Source organism: Galendromus occidentalis, unplaced genomic scaffold (genome assembly GCF_000255335.2).
Source record: "Galendromus occidentalis unplaced genomic scaffold, Mocc_1.1 scf7180000077446, whole genome shotgun sequence".
In the NCBI taxonomy this organism is placed as follows: Eukaryota; Metazoa; Arthropoda; class Arachnida; order Mesostigmata; family Phytoseiidae; genus Galendromus; species Galendromus occidentalis.
The window spans coordinates 1540816-1554176 of NW_003805434.1; the positions used below are offsets into that span (position 1 = coordinate 1540816).

A 13361-nucleotide genomic window follows, 5' to 3' on the forward strand; every position below is an offset into this window, starting at 1 on the left:
CGCGAATCTCACCAAACGGTTTCCTGCGTCTCAAGTTATGTTCTCCGGCCACGACGAACAACTTTCCTCGGAGGCAATGAGCAGCTGTGAGAATCCAACCGGGAGCGAGAATCGTCCCACCGCAAACGGCTTCTCCATTCTTGTTCAGCAGCGCCACCTGCCAAGGCCATTTGCCTTTCCGTGAAATTTCCCCACCGATAATCCTCAGCCGGGGGAAGACCGGGGCGACTCCGCACTCGAACTCGCTCTGGTTGGTCACCGCTTGCGACACGTCGGGCGTGAGCTCAGCGACTGAAAAGAAGAATGTCCACGTAAGCATGAGGAGTAGCAATGAAATTCCTCTCCGTAACAGTTGCAGTCTCTCGTTTGCGCGCGATTGACTCTCTGACAGACAACTATTCTACAACAAAGACGGGAAGCACAACAATTTTTCTACGAGCGATTTCCTTTGCCTCAACCCAGAAGGGCCATGTGTCGAAGGCGAATTTCGGAAACAGTTTTTTTCAGGTGAGAAAATCCACAGAATCGCTGCTTACCGATTGCTTGAGCTTGGGGTTTGGGCTTGAGGATCTCGCAGGCGGAACCTTCCGAATAACAAAGCGCGTCCTCTTCGTATGTCTCCGTTCCGCAAATTATAGGCATGATGCACCTCCGATACCTGCGGGTACGGCAGTTCTTCGAGCAAGGTCCCCAGTCGGACCACGGCGAATACACATACGACTGGAGATTGTAGAGAACTTTGAAGTTTTTCGCGTCGCTCGATGTCGAGTTCGATGATCGTTTGTCGCCGGGTCGGTTGCTCGGCGACGTACACTTGTGCCCCGTGCAAGCTCTCGACTGCTTTTGGGTTTCGCAGTTCGACGGAGATTGCGGGAGACATCTGCGCGTGCGTCGTTGACGGCAGCGTTTTGAGCATCGAGTCCACTGAGTCCAGGGCGTGTAGTTCGAGTCGGAGGACACTTGCCTGGCGATCTCCTTGATGGCAAGCGAGTCCTGCATGGTTCGCAGGTAGTGCACGACCTTTTTGGCTCTGCTGAGATTTTCCATCTCGGTCGTTTGCTGTTGCACGATCTCACTTTCCACAACACACGCGACGAAAGTGAGCATTGTCACAGCGAGCACAAAGAGCTGCTTGATCATTTTCGACTGTCAGGCTGTTCGGTCACCAAAAAAGATGAGGAGCACGATTGAGCATGAGTGATTCTCGGTGAAGCTTTCTCGCGTGGGAGTGAACCTCAAATGTGAAGCAACTTCTTCTGTATTCGCCTAATAAGAACAGGTGGCTGAGAGCTGGGAGAGGGAATGCCGGAGCTTCACGTGCACCTGACTCAGGTGGGAGACCGAGGGGTGAGCTCTTCTTCTTCACAGACCGTATGAGGTCGTTCCATCATCATCGCCATCATCAGCAGCAGAAAGTTGAAAAACGGCAAAGCCTAATGAGCATTCGACAGCAGCTGCAGTGCTTCATGTCCTCACGAATGTTTTCGCTCGAATACCTTCCGGAGTGCCTCGGCGATCATAATCGATGCGCTAACAGCCGCGGCTGAGGACCGTGTTCAGAGATGCTTCCAGTCGTCTGGAGATCCTCGAGACCTATTGCTCCCATGGACTTCGGTTCCTGGCAGGTATTCATTCCCTACCGAGCCGGGGAAAACACGGGGCGGGAATCGCCGCTCTGGTCGGAGCCAAACGACACGGAAAAGTCGAGAACGGTTGATTGAAGCCGCGAATTGATTGTTTCGAGGAAGGCATCCGACGCTCATGAGCTCAACTCGCATCAAGGGCACATACATTCGTGGCTACGTACATGCATACATAAGAAGAAGGAGCGAAAGAGAAACATGCCGCCAGCTGCCTCACAGGTGTCCTGAAGTCGGCTTCCAATTCACACCGTCATCTACAATTATGTGCTAGCTCAAAAGATTTTCTTTCGAACAAGAAGCCACCTAAACACCAGGAATTCGCTCGACTTCCCTCAAACAACTGCCTGAGTGACGCGAACAAGAGTTATTCGAGCTGGGTGATTTTTCTCCTAAGAGAACTCGAGTTCAATGAATCACTGGATCCATCCTCACTCCGTGAATTAATTTCCGCTCGCGAAACTAGGAGTAGGCCTACGGCGGAGAAGTTGCATGTCTCGCGGACGTCATATCTTCTATCCCGAATTTAAAGTCCCACTCAAGCAAGGCTAGTATTCCCTCCCAGAGCGCCTTCCGGGTTGACGATCGGCAGAAAGGGCAGCGAGAACACGGAATGCACCGACCGAGAAGAAAGTCGCATAGTATAAATTACGATGAGGATGAAGGGTAAAATGAGGATCAGACTCAGTATGTGTTCCTCCCGGATCGTATGCGCGGGGGCCAGCCCTTCGAATCCATACTCTGGAAAGTCTCCCCTGACACTGACTATTTCGTCGAGACACCTCAATCTATCACAGATCGAAGTTCGTCGATCGTTGCACAATCGTCGCTCCAGCGGCGGCTCTCGCGCCGGGAAAAAGTTCCTCCTATCCATTGATCTCGCCGGCGGAATCGGGTGGAAGTTGAGAGATAAAGGTCTTATCGTCAGGCGTTGGGTATCTTCAACGATAAATGGGATCATGGGGATTCTTATCAGTGACGACGAATGCGTCGTGTTCTTCCATGTGTCTGCTATCTGCTTCGCCTTTCTTCAATCTGGCAGATAAACTCGACCGACTGGGATATCTATCAGGTGGATTCGAGTGCTACGGGGACAACCCTTCCGAGCGTGCCGCGGTGCGAAGTGTCACCTTTCGTGGAAAAAGCAGCTGAAATGTTAGTTCGTGCCGGGGAATCCAATTTATTGCGCTATCGGCAGCTCCGTGTTATGTTTCCTTTCGGAAATTGAGTCCAAGCAGCGGATTACTCATCTCGGAACTAAGAGTTTGAATAACAGTCGAGTCCGGTGTCCTTTCGGATGGACTACGGAAAAGGCTCCTGAATTTCCATTGAATTCGGGATCAAGAGTCCGAGAAGATTCCTTCTGGCCAGCATAGGCAAGACCCTGCCGTATCCAGAACTGAAACGCCTAATCGTGATTACCATGCAAATGAACGTGTCGGGTTTCCTGATAGAGGATTTCTGGCCTATAGCCGGCATCTCAAAGACTGATTATACCAATCGAGACGATAAAGAGAAACAGGAGACTCCTTCGGCGAGACGCAGGGCTGAAACCCTGTGAATCAGAAATAGTAGTTCTCTGAGAAATCAAGCGGGGATTTCGCCCAAACTCTTTCGAATGTCGCGTGGAGCATCCGCGGGCGAGCGAGTCAGCTGTCTCTCGAGTATTCGGACCATGTTCCTCCGGTCGAGGACCTGCACAGGTTGCCGTAATCAAATTTAGGTATACATGAAAATTCTCCACGCGGGATCGGCGTGCGAAATCTCCCGAACGAATCCGTCGTGAGACGATGCTGACTGGGGATGACCGCTCGTTTGGTGCTATCTAGAAAGTCCCCTCACCCACCGCCCGCTTCTTCTGCTCATCTGAATTCTGCTGCGCTCGGCGGGGGATTCATCAAATATAAACAAAACGAACCTGGCAGCCTGCGTGGCACCACCTGAACCCCCGCGGGGAAGTTGCTGAGTCGAGCATTCAGCAATTTTCAGCTCAGTGAGATCGGCGATTCGCTTCCGTGCGTCCGGAGATGAGATGCTGTTCCCGATCGCTGGGAAATCGTGTCGACGATTTCCGGGGAATTTCGATACTCTGCCCTCGTCGGAGCTTCGAGGTCCCTGGGTACGTCTCGACGATCGCATTTCACGGCGTTTCGTTCCTCGATAGACCTCTCGTGCGGCGCAAATGATCGCGTCACGAACCTTGAGTCCCTTGATTAGGCGCGCGGGACCGGCTTGGAGCGGCTTTAGCGCCGTTGGGGAACGGCGCCGCACCGGTCTTCCGGTCCGGTGTGTATTTTTTTGCGTTCGTTGATTTTTCACCTACTGAACAAGGAGCGCGGTATCATCCTGCGTTGTTTTCACAGAGGCGCTTTGTCATAGCTGCGGAATTCGGTGATGACTAACTCGTCTGTCCCCGTGACCGGGAGCGAGACTGTCAAGATGGTCCACTTGCTCGACATTTGACATCTCTGTACCAGTCTCAGAGCGGGAAGTAAGTCTGACGTCTGTCCATGCGCTTCTCGCCGTGCCCTCTAAAAGCATGTCTTAAGAAACCCGTCGAGGAATTCGTTAATGTGGATTCACCTGGCTGGAGCGCTGTACGCACTGGCTCGACTGGCTCATGGCTCTCTGGCTGGCTCGGTGGCTGGCTGAGCAGCCGGCAAGTCCGCTGGTTCACTGGCTGGTTTGGTGAGACAGCCGCTGAGTGTGCGCTGTGTGTGTCAATACGGCACAGGTGCACTGAGGAAACCCTACCTGTTCCTGATGCGTCGGCAACCCATCCGAATTTAGAAAATTCCGTTTACTCACATACATAGAGAAGAACAACGACGACGACGACGACGACAACGCTGCAAACACCGACAACAACGACTAGTACACCGAGACAACATATCAAATGAGTTATAGTGAATCGCGAAAGCGAACGTTACTCTCCATTCCCAGGGTCTTTAAACCCGTCCGGGACATTCATCCATTGGAGCGAGTGTTGCTCGAGGTCCGATCCACTTGGGAGAATTATCGATTCTGATCCGGCTCAAAATTCTCACGCTCGACATCCAATTGGAATCTCTGATGATCGCTGCATCTCCGAGTCTAATTTTCGTTAAAATTTCGATTGATTGCTTCCACTTCGACTCGTGTGCGTTGGTGGGGGCTCTGACTCCGGGAGAAAGTTCTCGAAGCTTGTCAAATCAAAGGATTAGCGCCTAAAAGCGCGCGGTATTCGGTCCTCGGCGCGGGTAGGAACATCTGGACAAACAAGCAGCCAAGACAAAGCCGAGATTTCGCGGTCAAGATCAACGACGGGCCGCTCCGGAGTGTCTAAATCCGCGCCCCATAAGATAAGCACGGCATCGTGCTCAGGCTCGGTTAGGAGTCGAGTTTTGATTCCGGCTCAGGTGTGATTGAATCATCGGCTTCCTCTCCACTCCTTGGAGGGGCGAATCTCGAAGCGGATAGTCGAGCGGGAGTCCACAGCGTAGCCTGATAAAAAAAAGTCCCGAACTCCGATTCGCTCCTGTGCGGTGTTTGGTGGTGTAGCCACTGGAATTGCGACCTCTAGATGGATCAGTGGAAACCGACTCCAATCGTTCTCTCCACGACAATCTCGAGGGAGATGCGGATTGTTGCGTTCCGTGACATCTCTTAACCCGTTGGACTTTGTTCCGGTGTCGACTCCTCCGCAATATCACGCCCTGTATTATAGTTCTCTAGCACAGATTCATGGGCTTTTCCCAGTGAAAAGTCGTGCATTCCCACAAAACCGGAAATTCTCAGTCTAATCGTGATCTACTCGAAGTTCTCCACCGAAGGATTCCCCGAAACCGACTTTCGTTGCTCGATGCAATCCCGTCTTGCGATTAGCCATCGTCTCCTTCGAATACTATCAAGCGTAAAGACCCGTATCCCTCACGCTCACATAGCCCTGGAGTGTCAAGCATCACATTATCATCTGAGACAATACTTCAATTTCTCGCGTCATCTTACAGAAGATGAAGACGGTCGGGAAGAAAATCGCTGAGTACCCGCAATCGCTCCGGATCATTTCCGCCCGTATACTCAGATCAATCAGCCCGAACCGACAAGGCGACGATCCGGATCAAATGTCTGCATGCCTCGAATCGGAGAGTAGGAGGTACCCGAGCCCTTACACCCCATGATGCCCTGAGAGATTCCCCTCCCCCTATTCTGACCCTCATCCCGTAAATGTCGACTCTACAGGTCGAATCCCGTACTATGCGACGCGAGCGTCGTTATCTAAGGCAAGACTGCCGAACATTAAGGAGAGCACTATAATCATTGTGTACGCGCCGTGAAGATTTCCCGCACCAAGGGGCTGACGCAACCGATCGTAGTTTTTGTCTAGGAGATGAGAATGAGAAAAACGCGAAACGATGGCGAGTCCCGCATTCAATTCTCGTGGAAGTCTTTGAGCGTTGACTATCTGAGATCATAGGGAGAGAGCTGTTAAGAGACTCTAACCGTGCCTAATCGACCACTCTGTTCAAGTTCACCAAAATAAACATGACGCGAGTGTGTGTCTCTCCGAGTGGGGCTTTCGACTTTCTCTCAGTCAGAGAGCCGTCTTCACAGAGTCTCCGGGAAAGTATCATTCATATGATCTTTCACAGCGATCTGGAGAGACCCTCGGATCGTAATTTTCAGGATCCCTGGAACAGCTCGAGAAACGGGGGAATTTTCGTGCTCTCAGACGCTCCAAGTACCGGACAGCTCTGCACCCTCTATCTTTCCCTTATTGAGCTGGAATAGCGATGCTCATCGCGGTGAGAGAAAGCTCGAGGGACTACGATTATGAGCGATGTTTTCTGAGAAACGGATGTGCTTGCGTGGCGTTTTTCTGACGGATCATTGATCGATGTACTGAATCGGGGATGGCTTCATTGGATCACGACGAGTTCAGCAGAAATGATCGAGAGTCGCAGCTCGGTTCGAACTCCCGTGATTAACCCAACCCTGGAGCGTGAAGTCTAGTCGATCGCCACGGTAATGATCTCTTGGGAACCCGCCTCATCAGACTTTGTTTTGGATGTCAAAAAAAATGATTCGTCTCGATTAGAATCACTCCCGAGCTGATCTCGAGTACACGGGTGCATCGATCCTATCAGGTTGACTCACATATCAGGGACAATTAGGAAGCCGGCATCTGCGAACGGTTTCCTAAGATGTAGAAGATGGAAAAAACTCGAATCTCATTCTACAACCCGACGTTCCACTTTCAGGACATTCAGACAGAGCCTTCTCGGAAAAGCTGCGAGAATGAATCGAGTGATTCGCTTCGCTTCGTCACGGTCAATCTGCACGCGTCAATTATTATCGATCCTCATGTCAGATCATCGATGTCGATTCAAAAGGTTCTCGATTAATCATATTCGGATTGTGGGCTCGATCTGTCGACAGTTCAGCTATCGATCCTGAGATCAGTTCGTCAGACGATTGCAGATACCTGCAAAGTTGGTACCCGGATGTTCCTCGGAACACCACCATTCTTCGAAAAACTGTGTTGGAGGAGAAAGAATGCTCGTAAATGAAGATATTTTGCATAATTTGAAACAGATTCGAAACCAGAATTTCCTACGATTTATTTAGTATCAGAACGTCAGGGTGCTGGTCTTTTGATCTTCGATCGAAGTCGAGCACACGGTATCAATTAGGTGCGAAACATGACGAATCTCGGCAGGTATTCCCGCGTGATCCTCTTCCATTCATCGAACGCGCTCCCTTCGGAAGCTACGCGTTCGGCCTCAATCCTTCAAAACTTATCATCGTCGTCGTATCAATGAACCTCGATCATCAGTCTGGATGACGTCGGTCGCTGAACTATACGATCGAATATGAGTGTGGGCAATCTCGCTCGAAACTCACTCGAATTCCGAGCAATTCCAGTCCGAACAACTAGTTGCTCGGTCGCTCTGTTGTTGATTCGCTCTTCTTTTGTACAATCTGTTTTAGTGATTCAATATACAGGCTTCCGGATCGGTTTTCGTTTTCTTGTTTGTCCGTTGTAACAGGAGAGTTCGTCGATTCGTCGCTGGGCGGGCGGGTGCCCGTCGAAGAGACGTCTCTCGCCGTCCGAAAATAGCATCATCCTAAGTCAACGACTATTTACGTCTTTGGTAGAACAACTAGCATCTAAACGTGGCGCATGCAAGCACCGCCGGAGTACATAGACGAGATCCGGTTCGAACATGAAGCCCACTCCTCTACGGGGATCGCGAATTTCGCTCGTTCCCTCTCGACCGAGTGACTACATGACTAGGAAAAAGTTCAACGGCACGAAAATAATAATTTAATAAATAACGTGCTAGGTATCTTGTACTAAGTATATGTTTGTACAGGGAGAGGACGGCGGAAAACCTTTGGATAGAAATGAAGAGGCAGAGACCAAGAGAACTTGGGTGCTCGGAATCGAATAAATAGGGTAACGAACACGGGGATGTCCCATGGGGAAATTTCTGAGGACTCCATGGATTTCTTATGAAGGGATAAACTAGAAAAAAAATCGTAATCAAAAGGCAGGGGCGAGAGGACCAATTCGAAGGATAAGAAAATTCAATGTAATGACACGAAGAGAAATGCACGTAACATTTAACAACTAGTAGGCGAATCGAACGCAATCGCGGTAGGGTGCTCCGTGGTTCGACTTGACTAGGATGGCGATTTTCTCGAACAGTTCACGGTCGAAATCGCCATCAGAATGATTGTCACAGTGTATGGGATTTCCTGCAATCGAGAGAGAGAGCGAAAAGAAAAAACGTTATTCAGTGACGAGTCGAGTAAATCGAGTACGGCCAGATGGAGAATAGAGAAAAACGGCTCCGCGAGCTTTCCTTTGTCCCGGGCGGCGTCGTCGTGCCCAACGCGCATAAGAAAACACAAAGACGACGACGACGACAACAACGACACCACGACAGACTGCGGAGAAAGGACAGACAAGCAGCGAACAATCTTTGCCGGATCTGGTTGACTGACTGAGAGAACACAGCCTGGCGAAATCTGTCGGCTGCCGCGGTACAAACGGAGGCAGTCGACATGGTAGTAGAAGATGCCATCTCTAACCTAATGACGGAGAAAACTCAACTCTAGCACCATCTGGAAGATCATCACACAATTCTTCTACCAGTAGTGAGTGAGTGTATTCGTCTGTGTGTGTGTTATCGGCGACGGCAGCAGCAGCTTCTGTCGGGTTTGTCAGCGAGTGTACTGCAACCTGAATGAAGGCCCCTTCCCGTCGCCGCCGTTGTCGTCGTTGTTGTGGTTGTTGTTGTTGTTGTGGTGGTTGTCGTCGCGGTACCGGATGCGGGACAGAGTTCAGGGTTCAAATCAAAAAGAGAACGACCTGCCCGCCTCGTCGCCTGCTTGCCTGCTGGCCGAGCGGCGGCGGCGGCCTCGCCTCCTAAGCGGCAAACTCCAGCCAAAGTCCGAAGCAGCAGCAGCAGTAGCAGCAATGGCGGTAGATTAGATTGATCGTCGCAGAGTAGGCAGAGATCTTCAAACCAACTCAACGGCGATGGACAGACAAACATTTGGGAGGCAGCAACCCAGTCGTTTTCTACCGTACACCGCCGAAACGACACCACAAGCGACGATGGAACAACCTTTTGTACCTATTAGCAACAGTCGCGACAAACAGAACGCAACCTTTAATACCTAGCCATCATCAACTATCTATCAGCCACTAACTGAGAGCAGGAGTCTGCGAGTACGTTGACGCCAATAAACAGCGGAGGCTTCGCAAAAAAATTCCGCTCTGCTTCCCAATGCTTCTAGAAGCGCAAGAAAGGATCGGGGAAGAAAGTGATCGGAAGAGATTCTTTTCACCCCGTTTCTTGATCGTTCGTAGAATTTTGATGTCGTTCAAAGCACTCTCGGGTTAAGTGAACGTGGCGACTGCGACGAAGTAGAGAGCGTATTCAATTGCGTGAAGTGTTTGGCTTTTGATCACTCAGAGCTGGTCGATTGAGATGAATTGCCATATCACGAACAATACTCCACAGACTTTCGGAAATCGTCTGCTCACTAAAGGGAAAAGCTGCGCAGCAATGAACTCATGATTCCGGATCACCGGGACTGCATCTACTGCGTTCGCGTCTCAGTCTGGCGGGACCGGATTGTCCGGAGGGAAAGATCGGGGATCCGGCGCGGAATCCCCATCGAGACGGAATGGGTGGGAGAATAACCGATGGACGGCGCGGCGACGTAGTGGACACTCACCTTCGAGTTTGATGCTTCGGAGCGTCACTGGAAGTTCCTCGAGCGGAAGTTTCTCGATTCGATTTGCGGCCAGGTTCAGAGAACCCAGATGAAGGGACTTCAAAGAGCCGTGTAGACTCTCGAGGAGGTTGCCCATCAGATCGAGCGACCACAGTTCAGGCAGTTCGGGCTGTCCTTCGATCAAGATCAGCTCGTTGTGTTCGAGATTCAATGAGCGGAGCTTTCGCATGCCATCGAACGCTGACCAGTTCAGCTTGCTGATGTGATTTCCAGACAGAGACAGCGAACCGAGCTGACTGAGGTGCTGAAGTGCAGTTGGAACGTCCGAGAAGCCATTGTCGTTGAGGTTCAACGAACGGAGTCTGCGACCGGCCAACTCTTTGAACAACTCTTCGTCGAGCGCCGTGAGGTTGTTGTCGTCCAAGTTGAGGTTGCTTACGTTCGTGCTCAAAATGAACCTGAACTCTTTCAACGCATTTTTCCCCAGGTACAGCTGATCGAGCTTGGGCAGGGTCGAGAACACGTCGTCGTCCAACTGCTTGATATTGCAGTCGACCAAGAACAGAGAGATTAGATTCTTCAAGCCTGCGGATCGGGAGAAAAAAGGAAAAAAATTAGAGCGAACTCTGGAGTTATCTCCGATGAGCAGCAGCCGGAAGTTCGAGGTGTCTTCTTCGGCTGCTCCGAAGAAGCCGAAGAAGCTTCGGGGAGCTTCCGGGTAGCTCAGAAACCGTGAGTTCCTGCTCGTTTGGAGCCCTCGGGATATCGACGTTCGCTACGCCGCTTCGTAATCCGTAATTGTGGAGAGTACTGACCCATGAAGAGGTCCTTGTTGAAGATCGTCACGGCCGTCTCTTTTAGCATTAAGGATCGCAGCTTGGCCAGCTTCCTGAACACGTTCTGGAGGCCTTCAGGGCGAAGATCGTGGTTGCTATTGAGGTTGAGCAACACCAGTCCCCGGGGTAGCGCGTCTTCCTCGAAGCGATGTACGCCACACGAAGACAGTCCGAGCGTCGTCAGATCGTCGGAGAACGAGCCCTTCTTAACCACTGCAAGCCATCACCAGTAAGTGCCCGCAAGAGCAGGAGGCTGGACGCAGTGGAGACTCGGCCTCTCCACCATACCACGCCACCTACCTGCAACCTTGTATCCATGGAGCATCAAGGATCCCAGCTTCGGAATCTCTTTGATTGCACCCAGCGGGGGGGCAACCGGTGTATTGGTCTTCATGTCCAGCACCTTGGTCTCGAAACCTCGGAAAACGTCGTCGTCGAACTCCGACACGTTCGAGGTGTTCAAGTGCATGATATGAGTGGAAATGCCATCGAAGAAACGAGCCGGTAAGGCCTTCATCGCCAAGCCGTTGATCGTCACAACGATCGGAGAGTTGGGTGCAGCCGAACGTAGGCGCCCGTACAGAGCCCGGAGAGGCTCTGCAGACCTCAAATTGTGACACACAATCTGAAAAGCAGTTTAGACAAGCTTCAGATGCGAGCACCATCAACGAAAAGTTGCACAGCGGAGCAAAGAGCTCACTATGGGAAAGTTCCTCTCTCGTTTCTCCTCTACAAATCGCCCGAGTCGACCCACAATCCGTGCTCGTGGGAGCCCCATAAGGGGTGGGAGAATTCTGTCAAAGGGTCTCCTGGTCGGATCTTCTTGGAAAGAATAATAATCAAAATAATAATCGATCTCGACAGGAGAGACTTACGAGCGGGAAGGCGGACTTGCGTACCTGAATTCGCAAATACGAAGTGTCGGCTCCGTCCTGGATCAAATCCGAACAGTCGATGGCTTTCCCCCGATCGTGACATTCACAGTGGTTGTCCAGAACGTCGGTGACCGGCTCCAGAGGAGCGGCCTGGTGCACGGGCACGATGACGAGCAATGCACCGACGACGCAGAACAATTGCAACAAGCCGAATACACAATGCATTTCGACACGACTGTCAAGACACGGCCCGGGACACTTTAACTAGAACCTCTCGAGGTTCGAGGAATCTCCACAGTTGTGTGTTGTGGTGAAGTAAGACTGTGGACGTCATTTAATAGCGGAGCACGCGCGCAGTTCGCTTATAACGGGAGAGTTTGAGAAAGGGTCGCCTTGTGGAAAGGCACCACATCCTACTATGGCAGGCTCCTGTCCGCTGCAGTCTGAGTTGGCGAATTGAAGGGATCTTCTGCTTTTCTCAGAGCGACCGTGCCGACAAAATCTCGCACTCTTCCACCGGGAAGCCCTCGAGCGAATGTTTATCCATCTCCCAGGCCGAGCGAAAAATTTTTTTCTCGGGAAAAGAATTTCTACACGAACGCGACGCTCCTCGATCGCTGGGACTCGTTGCAGAACCTGCATCGGGGCGAGCAAGCGTGGTGCTCGATTGATTGTCCCGAAACTCGATGTAGGTCTGAGGACGTTCCAAGTAAAACCGGCACTAACGAGTTCCGTTCGTAAACAGCGACACTTAAGTTACCGAGTTCTACGGAGCACGCCGCGAGGCTCGCTGAATTACCGAGTAGACAGCTTTTATTGGGCTAGAAACTTGATGGGAGACTATGAAGAAAAACGACAAACTAGAAAGGAAACCGCCGTCGCTACCGCCGCCAGTCCTCGAGTGATACAAATGACTTTTTGAGCGACCTGGACTGGGGTCAGAGTTCTCCGAATCACTGTGACGTCAACAGCTTGTTGATCGTATGCCAGGGCGGAATGATAAGGAGGAGATAAGGAAGCGTTTGGTAGACACATGGACCCGACAAGCTACAGAAAAAAATGTTCCATCAACTACTAGACTAGCTGTCTCCGGCCGGCGTTATGCCGAACGGCCCCTGGATCGCGCGTGCCCCGAGCAGAGCGAGGATCGTCAGGGACGGGAGTCTCCCCTTCCCGAAGGTCATCCATTTTATGACTCTGCGGAGAGCATAATGTCGTCATGAAAAACCGCGACTAGATATTTATTTCGTCCCGATTCGGAGCAGTCGGAGACTCCCCATATCTCCAGTGAAATCATTGGGAGAGCCCTTTACTCGATGCGATAAGAGGCAGCTCCGAACAGATGCCTGCCTGCATCGTCGTCTCGGACGCCCGCGCGTTCTCCCGACAGAATGAACTTTGAGTTGGCTTTCGGTGCCGCAATTATTTCGCCTGGAGTCGACTTTGCTCTCGAGTCGCATAGCATGGGCATACCGGCTACTGACTTCAATGAAGGCGGGGCGACGCAGTTCGATGTCTCGTTCGAATTCTTTGCCAAAGTTGGCAGCGAGAATTCGAGAATTGCGCTCGATGCCCTACATCGTGGAATAATCATCTTGGGTGAAGCGAGTCGACATATCGCTGATATTTCCCTTATCAAGCTTTCGGATGTTTAACGGAGACAAGCAGATTCGCAGGACTGACGCTGGGCCGTCCCGAGGAACGACAGAACGCCATGCCTCGACCGCAAGCTCCTCGGAGGGGTGGGCAAGGAAGGAGTCACTGCACAGTCTTGACGC

At 51.5% G+C, this 13361-nt stretch overlaps 1 protein-coding gene and 1 pseudogene across 1 annotated transcript; both read right to left on the reverse strand.

The window, feature by feature from the left end:
* Positions 1-1140, reverse strand: part of LOC100901731 (transmembrane protease serine 7-like) — a 1543-nt pseudogene extending 403 nt beyond the window's left edge.
* Positions 1141-8253: 7113 nt separating this feature from the next.
* On the reverse strand, positions 8254-11913 carry LOC100901877 (insulin-like growth factor-binding protein complex acid labile subunit). The gene is made up of 5 exons (XM_003743511.2): positions 11608-11913; positions 11009-11333; positions 10688-10921; positions 9873-10457; positions 8254-8381 (listed from the first exon to the last, which is right to left on the reverse strand). Exons 1-5 carry the CDS (start codon positions 11806-11808, stop codon positions 8254-8256), a joined length of 1473 nt encoding a protein of 490 aa, XP_003743559.1. The 5' UTR covers positions 11809-11913.
* Between the last annotated feature and the right edge of the window lie 1448 nt (positions 11914-13361).